This window comes from Varanus komodoensis, unplaced genomic scaffold, assembly GCF_004798865.1.
Source record: "Varanus komodoensis strain SLA01 unplaced genomic scaffold, ASM479886v1 scaffold5, whole genome shotgun sequence".
Classification (NCBI taxonomy): Eukaryota; Metazoa; Chordata; class Lepidosauria; order Squamata; family Varanidae; genus Varanus; species Varanus komodoensis.
This window is the reverse complement of record NW_025336087.1, coordinates 1998889-2024565: the sequence shown is the minus strand read 5'-3', so window position 1 is coordinate 2024565 and position 25677 is coordinate 1998889. Positions and strand designations below refer to the sequence as shown.

General features: G+C 41.1%; 1 protein-coding gene across 1 annotated transcript in view; it reads left to right on the top strand.

The window, feature by feature from the left end:
• EMB (embigin) overlaps positions 1-25267 on the top strand; it is a 30289-nt gene extending 5022 nt beyond the window's left edge. The window contains exons 2-10 of the mRNA XM_044446803.1: positions 7073-7162; positions 11427-11510; positions 15854-16049; positions 16993-17081; positions 18387-18526; positions 19663-19945; positions 21767-21800; positions 22610-22685; positions 23799-25267. Coding sequence (XP_044302738.1) covers positions 7073-7162; positions 11427-11510; positions 15854-16049; positions 16993-17081; positions 18387-18526; positions 19663-19945; positions 21767-21800; positions 22610-22667 — 974 coding nt within the window. The 3' untranslated portion in view covers positions 22668-22685; positions 23799-25267. The remainder of the gene's footprint in view (positions 1-7072; positions 7163-11426; positions 11511-15853; positions 16050-16992; positions 17082-18386; positions 18527-19662; positions 19946-21766; positions 21801-22609; positions 22686-23798) is intronic.
• The last annotated feature ends 410 nt before the right edge of the window (positions 25268-25677 follow it).

The window sequence follows — 25677 nt, the reverse complement described above, 5'->3', positions numbered from 1 at the left end:
AATAATCTCTCATAAGGCTGTCATGCACAAGGGGTAGACTGTAAAACGTCTCTGCATTAATAATCCTATGGAAATGGCAAGAAGAAAACATTTGCTTTCTTCTCAATGCATCTCTGTTGGGTGTTAAGTCTATCCTAACTGTCTTATGTAGCCCAATGCATATCTACTGAGAAATAAGCCCAGAGGCTTACTAGTACATAGTACATATATATAGGACTGTAGCTTATGCAACAGCCTGCAAGACTCTCTGTTCCTAAAAATATACTGCTAAATTTACAGGGAATAATTAATTTTTATTGCAGGTCAGAACTTTGATATTTTTCAGCTGAGCAATATTAAAATCTCTGCTAAACTTCTGTTTTCTGCAGAAAGTTATTGTTCATAGTAGTTTAGGTATGTGTTTTACTGGATTGAGTATACAGTATATGCATTTGTGTGTGTTTCTTAGTTTTTGTCTTATCATCATAGTTGAGCAATACTAAGAAATGAAATATAGGATGTGATCATGAAGGTGAAGAGATGGGGCTATGCAGATGTTGTTACTATTTTCATTTCTGTATTCCCCCATAGCCGAAGCTCTCTCGGTGGTTAGAGAGAAGACAGCTTAATCCTAAATGGGTTTGTTAAGGTGTGTGGAACATGCATCAAGCCAAACATTTGGTAAAAAGAAAAAAAATCCTAATTCTCAGCCCCCATAAGGAACTAGTTACCAAGAACGGGGGCATGTTCAAGACCTCATGCATGTGTAACAACAAAGCATGGTTTAATTAACCATGGTTTAATTTTCTTGAGTTGTGAGTTGGCATTGACTGGATTTGGTTACTGCAGTGTGAAAATCCAGACTGTTTCCTAAAGGGTGGCTCACTCGTGACAACAAACTTCCTTGACAACCCATGGCTTTTTCTTGGGATTGTTTTACCCATGTTGGGTTGTTGCACTAATTGACATTCATGCAGATATGTTAGTACTAATTGGGTACTATGAATTTGTGCAGATATCCCCAAAAGGAGGAAAAAAATAAAAATTCACCCCATCCACCTTTTCACACTTTAAGTCTATGGAGGAAGCTCTGCATTGTTGGTCAGGTTTTTTTCTTTGCATTTTTATGACTGAATTTCCATACAATTCTGGAAGCCCTCCCCCCCCCCCGCCCCACCCCGGGTGTGTGGAATCTGTGTGACTTGGTAAAAGCCTGTAGAATCTGTGGATCATTTTCATAGAAATCCAAACTCACTTGAATCCATTGCAGATTTCACCGCCCACAAGTCCCCAAGTCCCTTCTGTGCTGTGTTGATCTGTAGACACCAGACATATGTTTTCTCCAGAAGCCTGGAAGCATAAATCACTCTCAAGGAAAGTATCAGGTGGATTTACTTTTCCAGCCGGTTACTGACAAAGGCATCATGGGCTATAATGATTTCCAATAGGAGCCATGGCCTTTTATTCCACTTTGGAGAACTGAGGATGAGGGGTGTATTTTCCTCTGTTTTCCGTTTTGGGGAGAGTTGCACAAATTCACAGCGACTAATCAGTGCTGACCGAGATGCTCTGCTCTGTCTGGTGCTGGCATAGAATGTTCCTTGCGGGTTGCCAAGGAGAAATGGAGAAGTGGCCCAGCAATTAAATGGAGAAGAGGCTCAAGCTGATGTAGGCGAATGAGCCATCTGTTGTGGGAGTCTGCAGTGCGAGAGCACTGACTAAATCCAGTTAGCAAATCCAGCAAGACCAGTGCCAGTTTGGAAAAAATTGTTCAGTGGTTCTTAAGGAAGTAGATGAACAGGAAAAGGGATTTTGAAACCACTTCGGTGAAGGACTCCTGCTCTCCCCTGATCCTGTCTCATGTAGAAGACCTTCCAGCAGCATTTCAGAAAAGAGCTTGGAGCAAAGCAGATGGGAAAGAAAATGGTGCCCAGTTTGGAAGGAAAGAAGGGCCAGAATTAGCATCCGAGGGAATAACCATAGCACTGCACAGGGATTTGGAATTTCTGAGACCTGACACGAGTTCCATGCTCATGTTCCATACTGTATTTTTAGCCAGCATTTTCTTTAAGCAGCTAAGGAGGTATAACGGTGGTTCCCTTTATTCTTTTGATATTCACAGTAGATATGATAAGGAAGGTAGGTGAGAAAAAATGGCTAACATTCTGTCATCCATTGAGCTTCTTTACTAAGATTGTCCATGCCCTAAGAGCTAACAAAGAGGCCCTCCTCCAGGAATCCTGCAGGAGAGTGTGTCATTAGGCTGGACATGCAGCCTGTTAGAGAGGACAGGTCTGATTTATAGGTAAAGAATGCTGTCCATCAACACTTAACACCTGGATAACAGATTGAGTAGGCACAGAGGTCAGTCTTCCTCAGAGTAGTATGACATACTGCATTTCTATTTTAATTAAAGTAATTATTTCTAAGTTTGCATTTATGCATATGTAATTTTTATGCAAGTCTGCATCCTTTTTTGGGTGATACATAGGTGGTTACCCTATGTGGTATACTTACAAAAAGAGGGTGTTTTCTGCCATCATTTATTTATTTATTTATTTTTATTGTGAATTCCAAACCAAAACCAAAATCCAAGGGGAAAAAGGGGAGAAAAAACAAGAAAAAAAATCAAAATAACATGTTGCCACCCTCTTGCTTAAGCTTAAGTAAATCTATTACAGTGAGCTATGTCCTCCTATATTTTTTAAGTATAGCAAGGTACACTAGTAGAGGGTATACTGTTGTTATTGTTTATAGTTAAGCATAGACTTCAACAAAGGCAGCTCATATATCCATGCAATTGTATATCTGTCAATTTCAAAATCATAACTTTCATCAAGTCCTCCACCTTTGGTGTTATTCCACGTACTCATTTATCCTTCCAGGGTTGTAGTAGTAAGTGTTTAAATATTAAAAAGGTGCAGATTATCCATTTAGGTTGACTTTGCATTAAGTTCCAAGAGGCAAGCAGATAGTTAAGAAAAGCATGTATGCCTGTAAATATTAAAGAACTTTCCATTATGAAATTTATTCAATTTATTACTTCATCTTTAAAGGAAGTAGGGATGAAGTTATTACCAATATGTATGGGTAACAGAAGTGTTAGCAGTGTTGCATTTTCAACAATTGGCAGATTTAATTAAGACCTTACTGAAAAGACATTCTGGCAGCCAATATATTTGAAACAGTATGTTTTGCAGAATTAAATGTAACCTAAGATCTGTTACCTCTTCTGAGACCGATGCCAATGAGGCACTCTACTGATAGGGCAAAAAGGGCATGCCAATTTATTATTCCATTCTTGCTTAAGGATACTTCGTGTTTCGTATTTGCTCACCAATAGTAGATATTGGTAAACATGGACTGTGGGTCATTGTAGCCATTCAACCTCAGCATGTCAAAGGGGTCTCTGAAGCTCATAGAGCAGCAGGGTTGAGCCTAGATTCTAACAGCTGCTTCAGTTGCCTTGCCATTTAGCTGTAGCTGTCAAATTATATTTAACATGTAAAACAGAGAATGGCATAGTTATCACTGAGATCTTCAAGCTGATCCAAAATAAAAATTAACCTGTCCATCCTGGTTTGCCAAGCAACATTTTCTTGCCAGTCTTGAAGTCTGAATTTCCTCACAGAGTTAATTTTGCATGGGAAAATAAATCAAACTGCAGTTGATGTGAAACTATGCACCGCACCTCTCCTGCTGCTGTACCTTTGGAGCCTCCCTGTCTGTTTTGGCCAGCAACACAGCACAGTCCATTTCGGAAGGGGATCCAAGCACGAAGATTCCACCCTAATCTGAGCAGCAAAGACCAGCATGTAGCAGAAATCAGCAAAGAGGCCAGTGATACAAAGAGAGATTAGAGAAGCCACATCCACCTTCTTTAATCCAAGGATGCCTCCTTTCCGAGGGTGCCCATGGTAGAATGGGACCCTGTTGGTCATGGTGCCCCAGTTCTGGAATGCCGTCTTCAAGGAGGCTCGAATGGTGTTGACTCTGTAAGCTTTCTGGCAGCTGGTCAAGAGCTTATTTGCCCAGGAATGTTTAAAAGGAATTTGGTTCTATATTTATGTGTTTTGGCTGGCACTGTACATGATTGCTCACAGCCCTCCAAACTTGGAAAGTGATGGGCATCTAGTGGAGGGTGGGAGGAGCACAAGGTGAAGATTGCCCTCTCCCTCCAAAAAGAGAGGATGAGGCACTGCCTGGATTCTTTGCAGAAAAGAATCCTCCCTTCCTCAGGCGTCCAGATATCCACCTTGCCCCCCTCCCCCTGTGCCTGCTCTGAATATGGACTTCTATCCTTGAAGCTGCTGCTGAACATTAGAAGGAACTGCCCCAGCTGTGAGAGCAGAGGGAAGGTCCCAAAAGACAGAGCCCCTCTAGGCCTGGGAGGGCTTCTCTATGGCTGCAGTGTATTTTCCCATGCCTGGCCAGGCAGTGTCTCCCAGGGATTGTGGTTTCTTTAAAAACACGGCTGCTTAATTGTTACATTGTTCCTTGTTGCTATTGTAGTCTTCAATGTATAATGTTTATATGCTTTAGTTTTATTTAGACTAAAACATATAAACCGAATGACGCATGGTTAAGAATTTCTGGGGGAGTATGACTAAGTTAGGTCTCTCCACCCCTCCTGCACTTGATCCCCTGAACATCCCTGGGCTCATTTTACACTGCAACTTTGCACTAGGAGTGTGTGCCCTGTTGCCATGAGTGTTTACTCAGAACTGAAATACTGAGTTCTGATCATTAGATGTATATGTTTATGATTAAGGACTATTACTGGGATAATTCTTTCGGCAGTTATTGTTATGATCTTTCTTTATGCCATGATAACTGAAAACAAACCTGTCAAAAGTGCACAGAGGATTGCTACCTTGAGGGAGTATGTATGGGAAGTCTTCTCACACATGCACAGAACATGTTGAGATCTTAACATGGTATATCAGAATACTGTTGCCTGAATAAAATGGTAGAATTTAGTGGTAGAAGGGCTGTATCTATTGAAAGACTCAGACCTCAGACATTGCCTAGTTTTGGAGGGATAAGAAAATGGAAGTACTTGGTTCACACGTCACAACAGCAGTTCTTGGATTTTCTACACCAGGGACAAGAGGAATGGGCATCTGTTGGGTGAACTCTAGGTTGCTTAACTCATAAATAGTCCTGAGTTTTGGGGTTCACACATCATGGAACAGCCCAAGGATGGGGTGTTTTGGCTTGCTTCTTGAAGTCAGAAATGACAAATGTGTGTCTCTCATGTTCTGCCTGTCCCCACAGTTCCTGAGTAAAACAACCCAAGAAAGGCCACCATGATGTGCAAATCTGATCAGTGTATCTTGACTCATTTTGTCAGGAAATAAAGGAGTGCCCAGAATAGCTCCGTCCCATTTCTATCATTGGCTTGATTAATAAGTGGATTTTTTCCCTTCTCCCCAGCCATAGCACAGTCACAGCATCAAAGCGGCATTTTCCAAATTAGTCACAACCATTAATTATTCACTGTAGCGTTTAGCATTTAGCTTTTACAAAATAGCATTTGTAACTAAATTGATTTGATAGCACAATTGTATAAATGTCTGCTCAGAAGTAGCGATGCTGCTGATTTTCGTTCTTTGGTCAAAACTCGTGTTCATAATGCTTGCTTTTGCAGTGAGCTTCGATCTCTATCTGATAAATAGAGTAACCCCTGTTTCGGTTACCATTGTTTCCCTTAACCACAGTTGACTGTGCTCTGAAAGAAGTAAACAGAATATTCCAGGGAGAGGGAGTGGGCCCATATAGACAGTGTTGCATCTCTCCACAGACAGCCACATGGGGAATGCCACTGACCTGGCTGCCACACACCCAGCCAGCCGGGGCCGGCCTGCAACAGCATTGTACCACCAGGCTAATGGGGGGCGAGGCTGGGGGGAAAAGAGGGAGAGAGGAGGGGGAGGAGGGCAGAGAAAGGGGGGAGAGGGGGAGGGAGAGAGGGGGTGATGGGAGGAGAAAGAGAGCAAGAGAGGGATGGAGAGAGAGAGGGAGAATGAACAATCTGGGTGGGGGTAGAGATAGTCACAGTTTTCCCATTTTTGTGGGGATCCTGTACCCCTAACCACTGCAAAGATGGAGGGCCAACTGACTGTACAGTATATATAGTATTTATCGCTATCCAGTTTCATCCTCTGAGGGGACTTATAACCTATGCCCCACCCATACGGGGGTCCTAATATACATTATTAGTTTCAGAATAGATTGTGAGTTTAGGTACATGTGCAGTCTGCTTCTGAATGCTGGCATTTCTGTACATGTGCTAAATTGATTACTGTAACCTTTTTCTTTTAGGAGGAAATATGATGATGTCATTGTAACCCTTTAGGGAAAGAATGGCATTTTATTTTTTTTCCAGAAATCCATCATGCTTGATCAAAACAAGCTGTAAAGGTTGTATTTACCTTCAGATGCTGATCTGTTTTTCTTTCCTCCATATATAAATTGCTTTATTTGAGTAAACATTATGTAGAAAGGCCAATGTGGAAACAACTAATCAGGAAGGTATATGTAACAGGGTGATTTATGTCAGCATGTACATTATATGATTCCATACTATAGCTCCAAAGACACAATTTGATAATGCACGGAATCTAATACACAGAATGAGATCTTAAATTAAAGGATTCTCATCTCAGATCACATGGATCCATTTCCAAGGAAATACCAAATTCATATGACATATGTTTGAAATAAATCCCACTGAGTTCTCAGGTAAGTGGTTATAGGATTGCAGCATAAACCTCAAATATTTTCCTTCAAATGCTGTACCCATTTGGCGTATCACTGTAGTTTTACAAAATTCTTTCCCAAGAAAGCTGCTGATCTGCATTCTCCCCAGTCTGACAGTTAACCACTTCACCATAGGATCAGTTGGTGGTAAATAAATTTCTTAAAGAGTATGGATATGTGTTTGCCGTACCTGGATAAAGAACCCACTCTATTCACAGGCTATCTAGAATCTGTTTTGTAATACAGATACACAAAACATTAAAAAATAGCATAAGCACAATTATGTTAGCTACACTGTTTATAACTGATTTTTTAACTCTTTTTTAAATAGCTACTTCTGTGGCAACACAAAATGTCAGCCAAGGGATTCCAGACCATTCGTCCAGCACTGCAGGATTACATACAGAAAATATTACCCCAGGTAATAACCAATTACTCTTTCCCAGTGAGCATATGATTAGTTATTCGTTGTCACATCTATGCTGTTTATAGCAGTAGCAAGGACTGTACAATATGATTGGCAAACAAGATGTTATTGGACTAAAAATCTCCGCTGCTTTCTAAGCAAACTGGAGCCGATGGGAGTCAAACCACAAGTTGAGAACTACAAGTTCTCCAGCCTTACCGAGATAGCCTCACTTCTGGGAAATTTTTATTCTCTCAATTCTCCTGCTCTTTAGAAGAGAAAAATAGGATTCAGGACTCTGTGATGCGTGACTTTTACAGTTAAGAGCGTTATCTGTTTATCACTCGTAGTGGAAGACATATGCCCCTTGTCATGGACTGACAGATTTGCATTTTTCAGTGGAGTCAGGCAGAGCAACAATTTTACTGTAAAGATTGTACAGAAAAAAAGTGGTATGTGATACAGTCCCTGGAGAATTAAAAACGGCACGTAGCTGAATTCTTAATGCTTCAATTCATACAACCTTTCAGTTGGAGCCTGACATGCCATCACCGTGATCTTCTCTGCCTCTTCATAATTGTAGAAAAAAACAAATGTTTTACCTGGGCATGAGCCAGCTTGGAGGCTTCTGGGCTTCAACATGTCCTCAAAGATGTGAACCAGGAGCCAGTTTGCTTTGCCTCTCCCCGTTACTCTCATCAACCTTCCCCACAAAAAAATTTGAGGTAACATGGAAAGCCCAGTGGGTGGCAAGAAGGTGGGCACTTGTGAGTTTCCAAAAAAGAGGACCTGTGTCACCAAAGGAGAAGCACAAATGAGCAAAGAAATATATAAAATAGGCACCTGCTGATTAATATGTATGAATGCACATTGAGAAATAATTATGATAATGTAAATAGAGCTACAGTACTGTGGAAGTCCATGGGCAGTGTGCCTTGGTGCTGTTGGCAGGCAGCTTGAAGGCTCAGCACTACCTTCTGATGGTTCTTCACCTTTTAACTGAACTTAACAACCCTTCAAAAATGGAGATGCTTTCAAAATGGAGGGAAATCCTCTGGTAGCCATTCAAATGGAGGACTGTCCACAGTAAAAGAAACACCTGATGAGTGTAAGTCCCAGCATGCCTGAATCTTCCAGGAGAGCATCTGCCTTAGAGCTCCTTCCATGTGCTAGTGAGCCCAGAATGGTATTTCTTCAAGACAAAAGAGTTTCTGTGGAGGGACACCAGTTATGTATGTGGTTCTGTATGAATGTGAATCAGTCTTTAGAGTATGATCATGCATAACAGGAGAAGCAAAGCAACTGAAAAGTCCCATGAGTATAGCTGGGTCCCTTTGTGACACAAAGTTTGCTTTTGGTGCTTGAGGAGCATTAGAAGTGGGGAAGGTGAGTTGTCATCCTGGCTTCTTTTTATGGACAGAATGCACACCTGCAATGCTGTGGAGCAGCAGTTTAAAAATAACATCTCAAAGCTCTGCACCACCATATCATGGAATCATAGAATAGTAGAGTTGGAAGGGGCCAAGAAGGCCATCGAGTCCAACCCCTGCTGTTGCAGGACACCAAGTTACACCCTTCCACTTAGATGGCTCTCCAGTTCCTTTTTATATGCACAGATGGGTAGGTGGAGGAGAAACGTGACAAAGAGCGCACCATTCTTGTATGGCAGTACCCAGCAAATTGCATCCCCCACCCCAGTATCTTTCTCCTCCTCCTCCTCTCCGCTCTTTCCTTGGTGCTGGCAGCATCAAGGACCACTTTGCTGGGCAGCCGTGCCAGCACTTGTGAGAAAGAAAGAGGCTTGAGTGGAGCTTTCTGCCCACAAAACCCACTGAAATCAGTTCAGAGAAAGTGTGAAAACCAAAAGGAAGAGGATAAAAAGAAAGCAGGGGTAGGGAAAACTTTTTAAACCATTTCTACCAGTAAGAGTTACAATACCACAGGCTTAGAACACACATGTCTTTGTAGCACATGGAAACCACAAATACCAGAAAAACTGTCATGGGGATAGTTTGGAAAACAATGGAGTATTGAGGGAGATATATTGGGGAAAGTGCAGTTTGGGGTGTGCTTACGCACCAGGAAACTAGGTATTATAAGGATGGTAAAACCCTTTGTATGAGCAGCCCTATGTACTCCCATTGAGCTTGGGCTGTCCAGTGGTCATTGGATCTACTTTACAGAGGATGATCCTCTGTTTAAAGATGAGGAACTATAATGAGGGAGACTGGATGTTTCCCATTAACAGTCTGGGCCTGGGTGGCAGGCACACAGGTTACCCCCTCGCAACTTTGTGTTTCTGTTTGAAATACAGCCATTGTTTCTAAGTTGGCCTCTGATAGGACACACGCGCATATGCACACATGTGTTCTCTGTTTGATGATGGACTTGCAATTTTCACCCCAGGTAAGTATGTCAGGTTGCTTTCCTGTTAATATTGTGCAGGGAAAACCTTGGAGGTAGGCGTACCTACAGCCCTCTGGAAATGCCTTATTCTTTCAAACCCATTAGGCCTCCCTTTCGATGTTCAGCTTTTTTGCTGAAAGGGCACAGCCCAAGAAATCCTCGCCTGTTGACTGTGTTTGTTGTGCAACCTGGCTCTCAGCTATGCTCAAAGGAAGTCCAAATGTTTGCTTCTCAGCTTTGAGGCTTTCCTGAGCAGGTTTCCTGTAGCAAGGCGGGGCCACTGCTTTGAGGCATGGTGTGCTTCCTGTGTGAAGCAAGAGGTTGGTCTCACTTGGTCCTTTGCTCTAGCCCAGCGGGGTTCTTCTCAAGTTCATAAACTCCATTCTACAAACCACAGGCTGTCTCTTCCGCTCCGGAACCGTTAGCCAAGGTGTCCAACAAACAATTACCTTTCAGTCTTCTCCTAACTCAAGAAGCCAAACCCTTGATCCCACATATCATACCCAGGAAGGAAGCAATTTTTTAAAAAACAACAGTCAATCCTTAAAAGGAGCCAGTCCCCAGCAAAAGCAAAACACTTTTTTTTACTGTTCTAAGATTGATTTTCTAAGTTCCTAAATGAAGTTGGTGCTCTGTGTTCCCATTAATAGGTAGACTGCTGTCCTTCCTTCCTCCAAGAGCCACAGGGAGCATCAAAGCATCCTCTCATGTTATCCTCCCAATAACCATGTCAGGCAGCAATGAGCTTCAGGGCTGGGACAGGAGCTTGGGTCTCTCTGATCCTCTTCCAGCTCTCCGAGAGCACAAGACTCCCCTGGGTTTGCTCCTGCCCGTGTGTTGCCCTGAGCAGCATCGAACATCTACTCTCAGAATGCCACACAATGCTTCTGGGCACCCTTTCATGTACTTCCACTCACTGTAATGCTTCATCTAGTGCTACAAAGATGAGTCACAGCTATCTCTGGGCTTTCTTAATTTCTGTGGCTGGAAGAAGTGCAGAAGTTTTCACTTCCATTTCATATTAACTGCAGCTTGCCATGATGTTGAATCTGAAGGAACTGTGGTTGGTTTTAATAGAAATAAACCAACTTCAAATTATCATTGCTGAAGCTGGGCTTGTTTCACTAACCATAGTTAGGGCTAATCACAGTTTAGGGTACAGATGCAATACTTCTCCTCTTATTCTCATGGCAGCACTGGTGAAGCATACAACTTCACTCTTAATGCTAAACTGTAATTCAACATCATGTGCTACTTGGTCATTGTGATTCTTTGCCCCCTTAAAAATCGCTAACTGTTTGGATCGGGATCAACTGTGCTGGCAGAAATGGACTTTCCTGCCCCCTATTTCCCCTTCAGTCCCTTGCAAATGCTGCACAGAGGAACAACAGACCCTGCTACATGGGGCTGCATTGTGTCGTGCTTGGGACAAGGAATCGCTAAGGAGTGGGTGGAGGGACTTACTGTGAATGTGTCCTTCCTCTTGCAGAGGGTCACTTTCCATTGTATGAAGGAACACGTATAGTGTGATCACTTCATAACATGGCAAACTTGAATTAGGCATTGCAGAAAAGTTGGGAAAAACTAACATGAGGCTGATATTTTCATTATATATTAAATTTATTCAATTTATATTCCACCATGCTAGTCTGAAGGCTCTCCAAGCAGATTAGCACCTCCATGTACTTTGTTGACTGCGTGCTTTTCCCCCCCCGTCCCCCCCTCCCCGTGGACTTTATACTGTGCTATCTGTGTGCATATTAATTGATGTAAAAACCTTTGCAAAAAAACAAAATTATTTATTATTTTCTACAGAAACCTGCCCCCCCCCATATGATTATAATCCCACACTATTTTTTCTTCTTTTTGGCAGATGCAACCACCAGTATGCAAAGCTTTGTCCCAACTACGGAGACAACTAACCTCCCATTCATGACAGATAACATCACCATAACTGGTATGTTCCTCCTTTTCATATTGACCATTAGTTGGCTGTAGGGAATCTGTACTACTCTAAAAAAATTAAAATCACCATCAAGTTTGCAGCTTACATGAAGGTAAATTTCAAAGCATCTGATTAAAGATCTTTCCACCTGAAAGCCAAGGTACACACTGAGGAGAGAAATGCTTATCTTTAAGGCTAAGCAGCATTAATCAGTTTCAACTTTCCTACTGATATTTACATTTTGACACAAGGTGATTATTTTGTCAAACAAGTATGCAAATCATTGCTCTCTTTGTTGGAGATAAGTTCTGTTTAGTGGAAGATGTGCAGCTACCCAGAAGACATCATTTCCTGCAAACATTTAGTTTTACACTGATGGTCAAGCCTTGTGGTTGTCTGCTTCCCCTTTCTGTGTCACTTCATGATGAATCTTTCCTAAACCAGTTTGTCAAGTTTTCGCTTTCTGACAAGACAGACACAAAGGTAGTTTCACTCTCCGCTTGCAGGTGTATTTCACAGACAGAAAGAATGAACTCTTTGAGGAAGGCTTACCTGACTTGTGCAGCTTCTTATATTCTTAGGCTGGAATCTTACGCATGTTTAGACAGACAGATTCCTCAGAATCCAGTATATCATCACTTCCTATGTGTAACCTTTTTCTCCACTTCTCTGTGTTGCATATATTTCAGCATATGCTAAACTTGTCATATTGGCCTCCCTAGCTCCATGGACGTCCTTTTCGTTCTCTGCCTTGTGCATCAACTAGAGAGCAAATACAGTGCTGATCCCCATGCCCACCCTTGCACTGTCCTTTGGAAAAATAACATTTGCATTTTTTTCAAGTCTTCCCAGTTGTTTTACTTGTCCTTTTTATTTTTTTGGGTTCAGGGAACAACTGTCTGAAAATGCACTGATACAGATTTCCATTCAGAAGTAAATCACACTGACTTCAGTGATGCTTACTAAGAAACTTGGCATGGGAAGGGGCTGCACTGGCTTTTGGGAACTGCTTTTGGGTGGAGTGAAATGGAGTGGTGGTCCCACCGACTCCAGTGTATGGGAAGCGGGAGGACTACAGAAGGCAGACGGACCACTGCCTCTCCCTCTTCTCTCTCCACCCTTTCCCTTTTTCACGATTTTTTGTAGAGAGTAGTTGTCAATTACTTTTTAAAAAGTTATGCTCCAAAATCTCTGATCTGCACACCAAAGAATAAGGCTTAATAGATGTATGGAGGATTCTTTCTTTCTTTATTAGATTTATATTTTTTCTTTCTTTCTTAACCCAGAGCAGCTTATACCATTCTCCTCCTGTTCTTCATCTTATTTCCACAACAACAACCCTATGAGGTAGATTGGGCTGAGAGTTTGTGTCTGGCCCAGAGTCACTCAGTTGTCTCCATGGCTAAGCAGGAACTGGACCCAGATCGCCTGAGCCCCAGACCCGCACTCTTAAGCTCTACACCACGCTGGTACTTAACCACAACCGTGCACTGGCTACTTAAAGGTCAATTCCCTGCCTGCGTCTCCTTTCCAGCCGCTCCTCCTGCTCTGTTTGCAGTGACACAAGGTCACATTTTCAGCACAGTGGAAACTGAACTCCACTTGCCAGCAAGTGCCCCACTGTAGTACATAGCATTTCGCGTAAGTAGTGTGACCGCACTCCCTGATACACAGACAGGACTTGGGTGTAGCATAGCCTCTGGTCCCATCCATCCACAGTAAAGTGAGATTATTTCTTTATTTGAGTCATCCATTTTATTCCTAATCTGCCCAATAGTCAAAGTTCTTTAGGAAGTTCCCCCCCTCCCAAAAAAACCCCTGTGCTGTATCTCTAATCAAATGTTTGTTTTTTTAAAAAAATCTGCATGTATTTATATAAATTAGCATGTGCTTATTTGATGTGTTGTTTGTGATGCACTTCTTCAGATTAGGTAATTCATAAGTGGTCCCTCTAGATAAAATGGAGGATTTCATGGGAACATGCTTATTTATCTGGCCAGGGCGACTTCTTTTATATTGTTATTTATTTTATATTGTTATTTTTGTATTTTATTTTGTGCTGTGAGCCGCCCCGAGGCTTCGGCAAGGGGCAGCATAGAAATGTTTTAATAAATAAATAAATAAATAAATAAATAAATAAAATGTGTGTGTGGCAGTGGGGAGGCTGATCTGTCAGTGTTATTGTTCAGGAAGGGCACAATGGCAGCTTCTTTTGGGGCGCCTGCCTTTTCTGATGTGATGTGCAGAGCAAGGCCACATCCGGCAGGTTAGCCATGTGCAAAATGAGGTGATTCTCCAGATAAGTGCATGGGCATGTGCCCGGCAAGAATTTGTTTCCGACCTGGTACTGTGCCACTTGCATCAGTTTCAGCCTGGCAGGCACCTCTCTCCGTGTGACAGAAACACAGTATAACATTTCTTTCCTAGATTCCTATTTGTAAAAAAAAAACAAATGGTCATAGGGCTGTTTGTGTTGCTTTTGCAACATAACCAGTAACGGGCATGCTCCAGAACCAGGTGATGAACAAATAATAATCAGGCATATTATATTTGTTTTGGGTTTCTGCTGCAACAATGAAACTGCAGCTCCATTTTTATTTTACTTAGTACGGTCCCTCTGACACAACATATAAAAGAATGTATAAATGAACACTTTAAGGCAAGGCACAAAGCTCAGAAGAAGAGCACATACTTTGAATCCAAAAAGACCCAGTTTTAATTCTCAAAATCTCAGATCAGATGGTGGAGATTCCTGTCTAAAGCTGTTGCCAGGCTCCATCCTATATTCCTGTGAAATATTCATCTTTCAGAAACAACCATAAGAATGATAGCATTTCAATTTGGGTAGTTCTGGGTTAATAAGTATTAAAGGCTGAACAAGTGAATGGAAGTTGTCGTGTGAACAGCTCCTGTGTGCCATCAAGTCCCCTCCAGTTTATGGCTATCCTATGTTCTCATACAACCCCAGTCCTCTGTCAGCTCCACTGGCTTCCCATTGAAGTCCGGGCCCAATTCAAGATGCTGGTTATCACCTACAAAGCCCTGAACGACTTAGGCCCTGGTTACCTAAAGGAGCGCTTACGTCCATATATGCCCTCCCACCCCTTGAGATCGGCGATAGAGGCCCTTCTCCGGGAACCCTCCGTGAATGATATTAGGAGGGTGAGTACCCGGAGGAGGGCTTTCTCTGCGGTGGCGCCCAACCAATGGAATGTGCTCCCCAGAGAGGTCCACCTGGTGCTGTCCTTATTTGTTTTTCGGCGCCAGGCCAAGACCTTTTCATTTAAATGCTATTTTAACTGTTAATGGTTTATTTGTTGGTTTAAATTGACCAGGCTGGATCCACTATTTTATTTTATTATTTATTTGATGAATTTTTTGTATTTTATATGGGATTTTAATGATTGTAAGCCACCCCGAGGCTCATGCGATGGGGTGGCATATAAGTTGTTTAAATAAATAAATAAAATGAAGGTCCTCCAAAATGCCCTGTCCATGACAGCCCTAATCAGCTCTTGTAAATCAAAGTTTGTGGCTTCCTTTATGGAGTCCATACATCTTATATTTGGCCTACCCTTTCTTCTGTTGCTTTTGCTTTTCCCAAGCATGATGGGCTTCTCCAGGGAGTTTTGCCTTCTTATGGTATGCCCAAAGTATGACCATCTCAGTTTTGTCACTTTTCCTTCTAGAGAAATCTCTGGTTTGATTTGATCTAGGGCACCCTTGTTTTCCTTTCTGTCAGTCATGTTGTCACAGATTCATCCTGAGTATCCCACAGTAAGAGAGGAGCATGAGGGAGAGAGCAAGTTCTGGCATTTCAGTGAAGATGTAATGTGTGTTCCACTATTCACAATAAGCTAAAGGAGAGCATTACAATATGGTTGCACTGACTTCCAAGAGATCTGCTGTTCATCATTGGGTCAAAGCAGATGACAAGAATGTCTAATATTTCCTAATCTAGCTTCTGCTATCTGGTCTGACACAGATGATGTTATGTTAGGCAGCATTCTTCATCATGGGCTTTACTTTAGATTGATGGGCTTGGTGAACCTCACACCCAAAGATATTTGGGGACTAGTTAATATAAAACCTTCTTGTTATTGATTGCCCACAGACTGGGACTGTGTACCTAGAACCAGGTAAATTCAATGAATGAAATTCCAGGATAAATGTGTTTGGTAGGACTTCAGTTTCTCATTGCAAAGTTAAGTTGGATAATTCAAAATCAAGGCTTGAAAAACTCCACCACAAAAAGGTATTTGAGTAATAATTTCATCTTTTGAATTACTTTGAATAGATAATTGTTTGATTAGATCTGCATTATAAAACGGTCATCTTTTAATTATTTCCAACAGGCTCTCCTCAAAGCTCCACGAGAAAAAATATCACATTAGTAAGCCCAACTGAACTTGAACTGCTGTGTAGTTTGCCTCTTAGGTCTTCCATGGAAATGGAAAAAATTGAGGTTGTTTGGAAAATGGGTAACACAACCATCAAAGAGGACACCATCAACAGGAATGAAACCAAGACTAAATGGTGCACTCGATATACGTGAGTGGGTTTTAAGATTTGCCTAGCATAGGTGTAAATATGGGGAAGAGGAAAATGATGAAGGCAAAGTATCTATCCCGAGAGTCTTGGTCCAGCCAAGGTGCTTCACTTTATATGTGTGAAATCTAAACAAAAGTGTCTGTGTCAAAGGTGATACACAGTTTATTGAATACAAGAATGAAATATTCATGCAGAGTATAAATAAGCAAAAAAGTCCTACGTTTCCCATAGTTACGCCCTCTTCAAATGCAATGCTTCATAGAAGCCATTTAATCTTGCTTTTATAATACAGTCTTTAAAAACTCTGCTGAGAAGGTCATAATATGCTGGAAAATGAACTAAGGATAAAGAAAGCAGTGTCGATGCACCTGCCTGTGATGTATGGCCTGTCGGTTTCGTTTACTTCCTGTCTATATCCTATTTCCTATCTGTATAATTTACTTCCTTTCTGCATTGTATGAGCTCTGCTTGAAGAATGGTGAGGTTATTAAGGTTTAACGGGGAGTGTAGTGAACTGTCCTAGTGTTCAAAAGCCAAGATAGCTTCTTGGAACTGTGCCAAGACCTTAGGTCCTTCAACTTGTTAGGGAGTGCACCAGTGGAATTATTATTAAATTATTCTGGAGATAAGGGATGATTTGGCTGTGAGAGCGAAACTGTTTCCTGATTGAAGCAGCTTCACTGCCTTCCATCCACCATCAAATTTCATCCATTACTAGTTGATCTGTGATGGCTCAGTCTTATTAAGCCTTTCAGCCATCAATTGTTGAACCTACCTCTGTTTGAAAATTATGTCATCTTCCATAAATATGAAATATCAATGTTTTAGATATGTTGGTTTCATCCTATTGGTTTTTGTTTTTAGTTTTGTAGTTTAAACTTGCTTTTATAATACCATCTAAAAGTTAGTGATGTAGTAACAATTATGTAACTATTCTTTTAAGAGTATACGTCAAGAATAAAGACCAAATGGGAGATTACACTTGCATTTTTAAAACTAAGCAGGAAGTAAATGCTACATTCCATTTACAAGGTAAGTCCCAGATTTTGTTTCTTTAATGGTCATACTTATTCCTATCGAAATCTCATGGTTCAGTTTTGGATAGATGTGTTGATGGCCTCTGTGTTGATTGGAGCATACCAATATAACCTTATATTTCTACATGTATTCTAGGTGCAGGTGGAGTACACGTAGGTGACAAACTATGGAAAGACTGAAAAACAGCTTTTCAAATCTTTTAAATTAAAACAAAGAATGGCTAAGATGCAGTCTATAACATTAATATACTGTGAGAGTTTATCAGAGCCTGACTTAGAATTGACTCCTGGGAGATCTGTATAAAGTTTGCATGCACAAATTACCTGAATAGATGCAACTGTAGACATAATTACTACAATTTAAATAATAGTACATCTTGCCATAGTGAGGAAGACAGCCATCCCGTGCTGCTCCCATCACCGAGTGTGAGAAAAAGTGTTTGCAAGCTAAATTTTACCCTTTTAGGGCTGCATGGCAGCTGCAAATACCATGTTTGCTTTAATTTTAATGAATTATTCAGGGGTGATTGGCTCTGGCTTGCTTTCAAAAATAGGAGGGGAACGCGTCTTTCTTGCAGTGTCCCCTGGGATATAAGAGCAAAATGACTTCCAGTCCCCTTCATATATAATGACACGGTCACATCATGCATCATTTGTTCATTCTGTCATGTTGTCTCCTTACTCACCCTTTTCCTGAGCTAAACAATTCTAGATGTTGCAACTCAGGCTCACAAAGTCACACGCTGGCAAGCAGGGACTTGTGTCTTTCCGCTCTCGTGCTTTTCCAGTGCTGTCACAGGTGGAATTCTGAATTGGGACATAACTTTCAGACATGCTCCTTGCTAGCATCCACTGGTGTGTTCCCAGTCTTGCCTACAGTTTGCACATGAATTTTCATACAGACCTTGATTTAAAGAGACTTGTGTACCCTAACTAAGGATGTTTACTCAGATATTAATCCTGTTTTTATTAGTTGTCTTTAACTGCAAGGAATATGTTCAGGACTTGCTGAATATGTTCAAGTCTGTAGCCTTCTGTAGACATAACCCCAGTGAGATAGGGTGTGGATACTATTTCCAAGGAAATGTATCCTGTTAATTTCATGCTTGCTGATTCAAGTATAGAAATAATTTCCCCATCTAATGCACACCTTAGAAATCTATGTATTTATTACAAGTGCAATGAAAAATTAGTGAGGACAGCAGTTTTGCTTATTATGTACGTAAACTGCAGTGTATATACATTACAGACCATTTGATATGTCATTTTACAAGTGTTCTCTGTCTTTTTCTCCCCTTAGTACCTGAAATACACATAAAATCTGAGAACATAATTACTTACGTAGGTTATTCTGTGATCATGACATGTTTCGTTGGCAATGACACAGTGCATTACAACTCCTCTTTTTGGACTTGGTATAAAATTAATGGAAGTGAAAAGGTAAAATCCCATTTTTTAATTATGGAAAATGTGTTTTAATTTTTTTCTGGTATAAGGCTGACCCAAAACTTAATTTTAATGGTAATTACTTTGATCAAAATTCAAATGTTAAGGTGAACAGCTGTACATTCAGATAGAATAATACTGGTCTTCATTTAAATTGGTATTGATGCAAGGGACTGGAAATTGGCTGTGGGACCACAAACAACTTCTGTGCACCCTAGTAAGAAAGAATGAGCACTGGCTGCAGGGTGGATGTGCTTCTCTTCATGAGCATCCTTGATCAAAGGGCTATAAGCAGGATTGAGGTAGGGCAGCCCATCACAGACAGGTTCCCATCCATTAGCTCTGTTTGTATCCCTTCTCCTCTTCCAAGAACAAAAATTGCACCTTGAGGAAAGGTACCAGAGAGCCAAACCAGGCATCGCTTTGAATGGCTGTCTACTTTAAGACCAGCAGCTTATCTGTTGTTCATTGTTTTTACTTTAGATGAGGTATTGAGGGGCAATCTGGATCTGAAAAGCCTGTCCACCTTCCTTGTACCAGGCCCTGTTCCACATTGGTCCCTGTACCTGCTCTAGAATAAAATTTTTGCTCTGGGGAGAAATGGAGCTCCTAGGTACACATTTAAAGGAATGTCTTTTTTGGCCCAGAGGAGGGCAGGGAATGCCTAATGGCTCCCGGCAGACCCAACACCAAAATTGATCACTGAAAATTGGATGGAGGCACCTTTGGTCGGTGGAGCCCTTTCATTCCTAGTAGATGGATTCCAAATCCAATGCATAGGACATCTTTCAATAATTGCCACCCCCAACCATGTGGGTTGGTCTACAACTTTCATGATTTGGCTGAGGACCATGGGAGATGTACAACATGGCTGGAGCACCATGCATTGCAGCAAAGGAACATATTGGCTGACGTACAAACACCTAAAATAGGTGGACAATCAGATACTCATGGTTCATGCCCTTTTCTCCTTTTCCTTCTGAATCTCCATTGCATATTTGTATTTTTCCTATGAGTATAATTCATCCATCCCTGAATCTAAAATCAGCATGCCTAAATTTCAAAAGTTGTAGGAGTTCCTTGTCTGAGCCCTAGCTGAGATTTTGACACTGGCTTTTCCCTCCCCTCAGGTTGCTATTAATAGCAGTATAATGCCAAAGAAGTATGATATTACCCCAAAACATGGCAGCATATCCAAACTGAAGATCTCAGAACTTTCTGAAGATGACAGTGGCTTTTACTACTGCGAAGCCAGATATCCACCTGGTGAAAGCAATGGGAAGGTGTCCCTCAAAGTTCTCACCTACATGGCACCACTCAAACCATTCCTTGCAATAGCTGCTGAAGTTATTATTTTAGTTGCCTTTATTTTCATCTATGAAGTATGCTCCAAGAGGAAAGATGTTCATGCCGGTAAGACAAATGGACTTTATTATGTGTTACTTTTATTTTTAAAGGCATGTATTTATATATATTATATGTTGGGAAAGACTACCCTATAGCAGCAGCTGCCATTCTTTTGAAACCTAAGAACCAGTCATTACTAGACTCCTATCATAATTTGTGGATCCCTTCTAAGCTTCATGATTTAACAAAGCCCGATTGGATATGCTTGAGACTAAGTTAGTTACACTTAGTAGCTTCAGGTTTAGCCAGTTGTTTTCATTATGATCTGTATGGATTATTTAGTTGTATTATTACAGTTTGATACTTTTAATAGAAATTGTTTTAGCTATTGTATAGTTTACATAATTTAATAATTTGTTGAAAGTTGCCATGGGGTTTTTTAAAGCTCAAAATGACTAAAAAGTAAACATAGTATTGTTATCATCCTCCTCCTCCTCACTGAAAAGACTTCCCTTTAAGCCAAACCTAAAGTTTAACCTTGATTGCAGTATGGAGTTGATTGAGCTAAGGGTGTGAAGTGGCAGGGGAACTTTCAATTCCAAAATCCTGCCAGCTTATGTGAAGCAGTGGAAAGAGGGATGGTTTTCTCTGGAAAGTTCTCTGGTGGTCCTTCCCCTACCATTTCCTTCTTCCTTAATTAAATATGTCAGCTCTAGTTTTTGGACCATTTCAGAGATTTGAGGGATTTTGGATCCAGTGGATTGAAGGCTATCCCCAACTCATCCTTGGAACACCTGTTTCAGGATAATTTCAATGGAAATACTACTGTGATAAATTTATGCCATTAGCATTTTCCGAGGGAGTACTAGAGGCCACCAGAAATACCCTGCCAGCAGAGAGGTGCATCTACCTCATCCTAAGCCCCTCAAGTCAGATCTATGGGTTAGCTTTGTTCACTTCAACTGGAGCCAACCATTTGCTTTAAAATGGTAAGTATAGAGATGAATTTTAGGTGGCATGCTAGGTACAGCCCAGCTTATTGGATTATTACCGACCCGTCTCCACTATTCCATTCTTGGAAAAGGAATTAGAGATTGTACTGTCCTCCCCACACTAGGAATTCCTGGATGAAACAAAGTGTCTAGATCCATTTCAGTCTGGGCTCAGAACTGGTTATGGGTTGGAAACAGCCTTGGTCACATTGGTGGATTACCTGGGAATTACTGTGTCCCTGTTGCAAGTTCCGTTGGCACTTCCATCGGCTTTTAATATCATGGAACATGACATCCTCTTCCACTGCCTTGCTGGAATGGGAATCAGAGACACTGTCTGACTGTGGCTCCATTCCTTTCTGGAGGGACTGTCCCAGAAGGTGGTGTTGAGGCACTCCTGGTAATCTCCCTGGCCAGCAGCCTGTGGAGTTCCTCAGGCTTCTGTTCCATCCCCTTTGCATAGTATTATGTAGGACATAAAGAGCACAGTTTCCATCTTGGACAAGTCATTGCATTCCTGGTTAAAGGAAATCTTCTTGTAGCTGTAGGATTCACTTCCAAGATGGTAAAGGTTCCACCCTTATACCCACCTACTTGGAGCAAGCCCTATTCTACTCAACAGGGCTTACTTCTGCAGAGATGTATGTAAGATTGCACTGTACATTGGGAATTTTCCAAAACAGTCATAGACTTCTCGCTAGGTCAATACCTAGGCACCTGAAAGTTTTGCCCCACCTCTCCACTGTATCTCAGACCACCATTGCTTTTACTTTGTGTCAAGAGCCATTAAGTATGGAGCCCATTGCCCTGTTGATTTAATGTGATAAAGATCTTATGTCCATGTTATTGATGTATTTGATGCAATTACAATCACAGGTTTTTCTTTGTTTCACAGAACCTGAAAAAGAATTTGACCAGACAGAAACACTGTAAGTCATCATTTACTCTATATTTTTAGACAATATATTATAATGTCAAAAATGTAATATAATAAATTGATATAATAATGCAAAATAAATTATAATGTAAATAAATAACACAGTGTTTAAATACTGTGAGGGAATCTAGCTCCATTAAAATCCAGGCATGTTTAGCCATGGCTTGTTGGATTCCATCCAGCACCCATTTCCATTTGGAGGGGGCAGGGAGAAACCTCTGGCCAGTTTGCAACTAAGGGCACAAAGCAGTGGGGAAGCCCATTAGCCTCCAAACTTGGGAGAATTACAGCTATCTTGACGGAGCATAGAGGCAACAATTACCGCAGCTGGGAAGGTGGCACTTTTGCTTTATTAATACCTAACTATATCCTGAACAGGAGTAACCGCTTTCAAAGAAGGAGGAATTGCTCCCAATTATGGTCAAGCTTGGGTTAATGATGTCATTTTATAGATTGATTGATTGATTGATTGATTGATTATATTTATATCCCACCTTTTTTCCTTCAAGGAACATGAGGCAGTTAACATCATCCACTTCCTTTCAAACTTATCCTCACAACAACCCTGTGAGGTAGGTTAGCTAAGAGTCCATGACAGGCCCAAAGTCACCTGGTGACTTCAGTGCCCATGTGGGAACTAGAACCCAGATCCTAGTCCAGCAATCTAACCACTGCACTACACAGTGGAATATTAGCCACTGGGATAATGGAAAACCTAGTTAGAGATGACAACTCCAGATACTGGTAAAATGAATTGCCATGAAGTAAGGGACTGATGTTAATTCCATTTCTCCCATACAGGAAATCAGAAGACAGCAATGGTGTGGAAAACAGTACTACCCGGCACAGAAAAGTGTAAATGTTTTGCAGAAAGGTGGTAAGTTCAAATTCCATTTGAGAGATTTGTGAGATGGCTACAAAGAAATGAGGAAAGATATTTTGCTCTGCTTCAGGTCAGTCTGTTGGTATTGTAGTTTTGGATATGACTCAGTCCAGACCAAACTGAAATGACTGGGGAAGTATGTTTTTTAAAAAAGGAATAAGTTGATATTACATCATCTCAAGACTCATTTTGGAGATTTCTTTTCCAACAAAAGAATAGGATTTCATGAATTGCTGCCTTGGTGTCTAGTTGATTAAAAGTGATTACAAAGTAAACCATCGATTGGGAACCAAAGAGAAGAAGCAAAAGATCAACCCCTGAATGCAGAACATGACTCTGTGGGCATGCCCTTAATTTTTCTGATAGGCATGATCCTTACTAAACCACTCTCGTTCCATTAATCTGGAGTAGGATTTAATCTGCTCTATCTGGCTGGAGGACTTGCTGTTTTATATTATTACCCTCCCCAACTCTGTATACATCTCAAAGTTTTCACACCCATCTCTTCTCATTTCTTCTCCCCTTCTTTTTCCTACTTAACTTGTAACCTATCCATCCACCCTGTTAGTTCCTTTAATCCCTCCATCATATTGGTTGGGCTGAAGCCCTGTGCCCAACCTGAGTAAGATGGTGGACTGAGACATGCTGTTGGTCCCTGGCCCACAATTTGAGAGATGCTGTCCTAGAGATTTAAGAAATGGACATTAATCAGTAATCATAAGTAAGGTGGCTGTTTATGAAGGCAGGACAAAAGAAGACAGTGGCTTGCATAATATTTGCATATGCCAATTTGTATGCACAAAAGTAAATGTAGAAATAATCAGTGTAATTTATATAGATACACTGTATTTGTGTATAAATTATAATACTAATTTCTAAATTTGCATTTGTCTGCATAGATGACTTGTGGAAGGCTGTGATGAGGTGACCTCTATGGCTGCCTGTCCAGTCTATTGCCCATGTGCTAACTTGAAACTGGAATCAGACAGGACTGCCTTTTAAATCGAGGACTGTCCTTCATAAAAAGGGGCACCTAACCACCCTAAATGTTATTTTGCATTAACAGCAGTGCTAAATATATTTTAATATGTATTCTGTTTAATTTAGGTAAGGCAAAGGAGACAGATGGCTATCTGTCATACCAGAGAACTTCAAGAAGATTTAAACGGTGGAACCATAGCTATTCTGCTTCTGACTGTGGCCTTTTCAGATGCATTAAGCAAAAAATAATACTGCTTAACATGCCTTTTTTTAAGTAAGAAATTTATTAAGTGATGCGGATGTCTTTCCCATTGTCATTCTGGGCTGAACCTGCACTGCTGTATGCTTTCCATTGTTTATACTCTGTTATACCTGTCTGAGTGTTTTGGGTCTAATTAGCAATAATGTTGAACCAGCCATTATCCTGAATGTATATGTGTGATATCAGTTTTGCCAGGCACTAGTTCAGGCTTCCACTGGTTCTACTGTGTCAGCCATGATTGAGGAGCAAAAATAAGACTGACACTTGCATTGACAATTTTAGTTTCATATTGTATTCTAGTTCTTCAGTTTCTTAAGTCTAGAACCAATTAATGAAAGAAAGGCCTGATGACACACACTTCTACTGCTGAAGACATTTTGTGTAGATCAGGGTCTTCCTTAGAACTTTGAGAGTCCCCTCCTTTCGTTTTGTAAAGAAACAAGTTGCCAGCCCTCAAGTTTAGAGAAAATATTTGAATGTTAGAATAGTAAATGCAAGGCTCAGTGACTGAAAACATACAACAGGCCACAACTTTGGAATTTTAAATGATGATGTTTAAGCCAAAGGAATAATTTGTAAACATATTAATGTAGAAGAATTGTAGAACAGTAAGGCCATCAGGTCCAAACCCCTTCTGTTTCAGGTCACCAGATGAAGGTTCTTGGTTGGTCTGTCCAACTGTCCAACTTTTCTGCTGCGAGTGGGTCACAGATTGTACAGACAAACAATGAGCCCTGCTAATTACAGGCTTCTCTGCACGAGGCATTCATGTGGGTTTGATCCATCTCTCAGGGAGGTTTGCAGGGCCTTTTCACAATGTTGCCTCTCTTGTGCTTTTCAGCCATTTTTGCAACATTTTTTTTAGTGCAAGGAAAGCCTGGTGTTTTCCTAGATGGTGCCATTATTCACTTCGGAAGCCTAGTATTTCTACAAATCTTTTGTATATCACAATGCCACTCTGGGTTGTGTCATCAAACATATAGAAACATGGGGAAAGGTGGGAGGAATCCCGCTGGAAAAACTGTGAAGGGCACTCTAACCCTTCTGCGAAGAAAATGAAAGAAGCGGGCTTAGTAAGGTGCCCGGTTATAAGTTTCTTGTAGAGAAGTTCTGGCAGTTTGTTTGTAGCCTTACCAAAGAGATGGAAAAAAACCAACATTCTCTATTAAAATCAGTGGTGTCACATTTCCAAGGTATTTTGAACACAGTTTAAGCATTTTCCATTCTTCTGATCATAGCTATAGATTCTGGCATCCTGAAATCAGTATTTTCTAATTTGTTGAGCAAATTCCCACAATGAATAAAGATCTGACAATGCATTATTAAGCGGCAACTCTTTAGGTGGTCTCAGTGATTTTATTAGTCTTGCACTAAAAACAAACCCACCTATTTTGCTTTAAATGTGGTTAAACAACTAGCACCCACCTTAAGTACCGTATTTTTCTCTCTATAAGACGCACCTGATCATAAGACGCACCTAGTTTTTAGAGGAGGGATCCATGGAAAACTTCCTGATAATCACAGGCACATTCCCCATCACTTCCCCATGGGCTTCATTAAAAGACGGGTTGCCATTTGAAAACACACACCGACCTGTGATTAACGGCTCTCACCTGTGCCGGAGGAGGGGGGCGGAGCAGGGTGCGCCGAGTGCATTCCGGCCAGGTGTGCAGCCGGGCCGGCAGCGTGCCAGCGGTGGTCTTCCGGGCGGCACAGTGGCAGCAGCAGGTCTTCCCGGGCGGT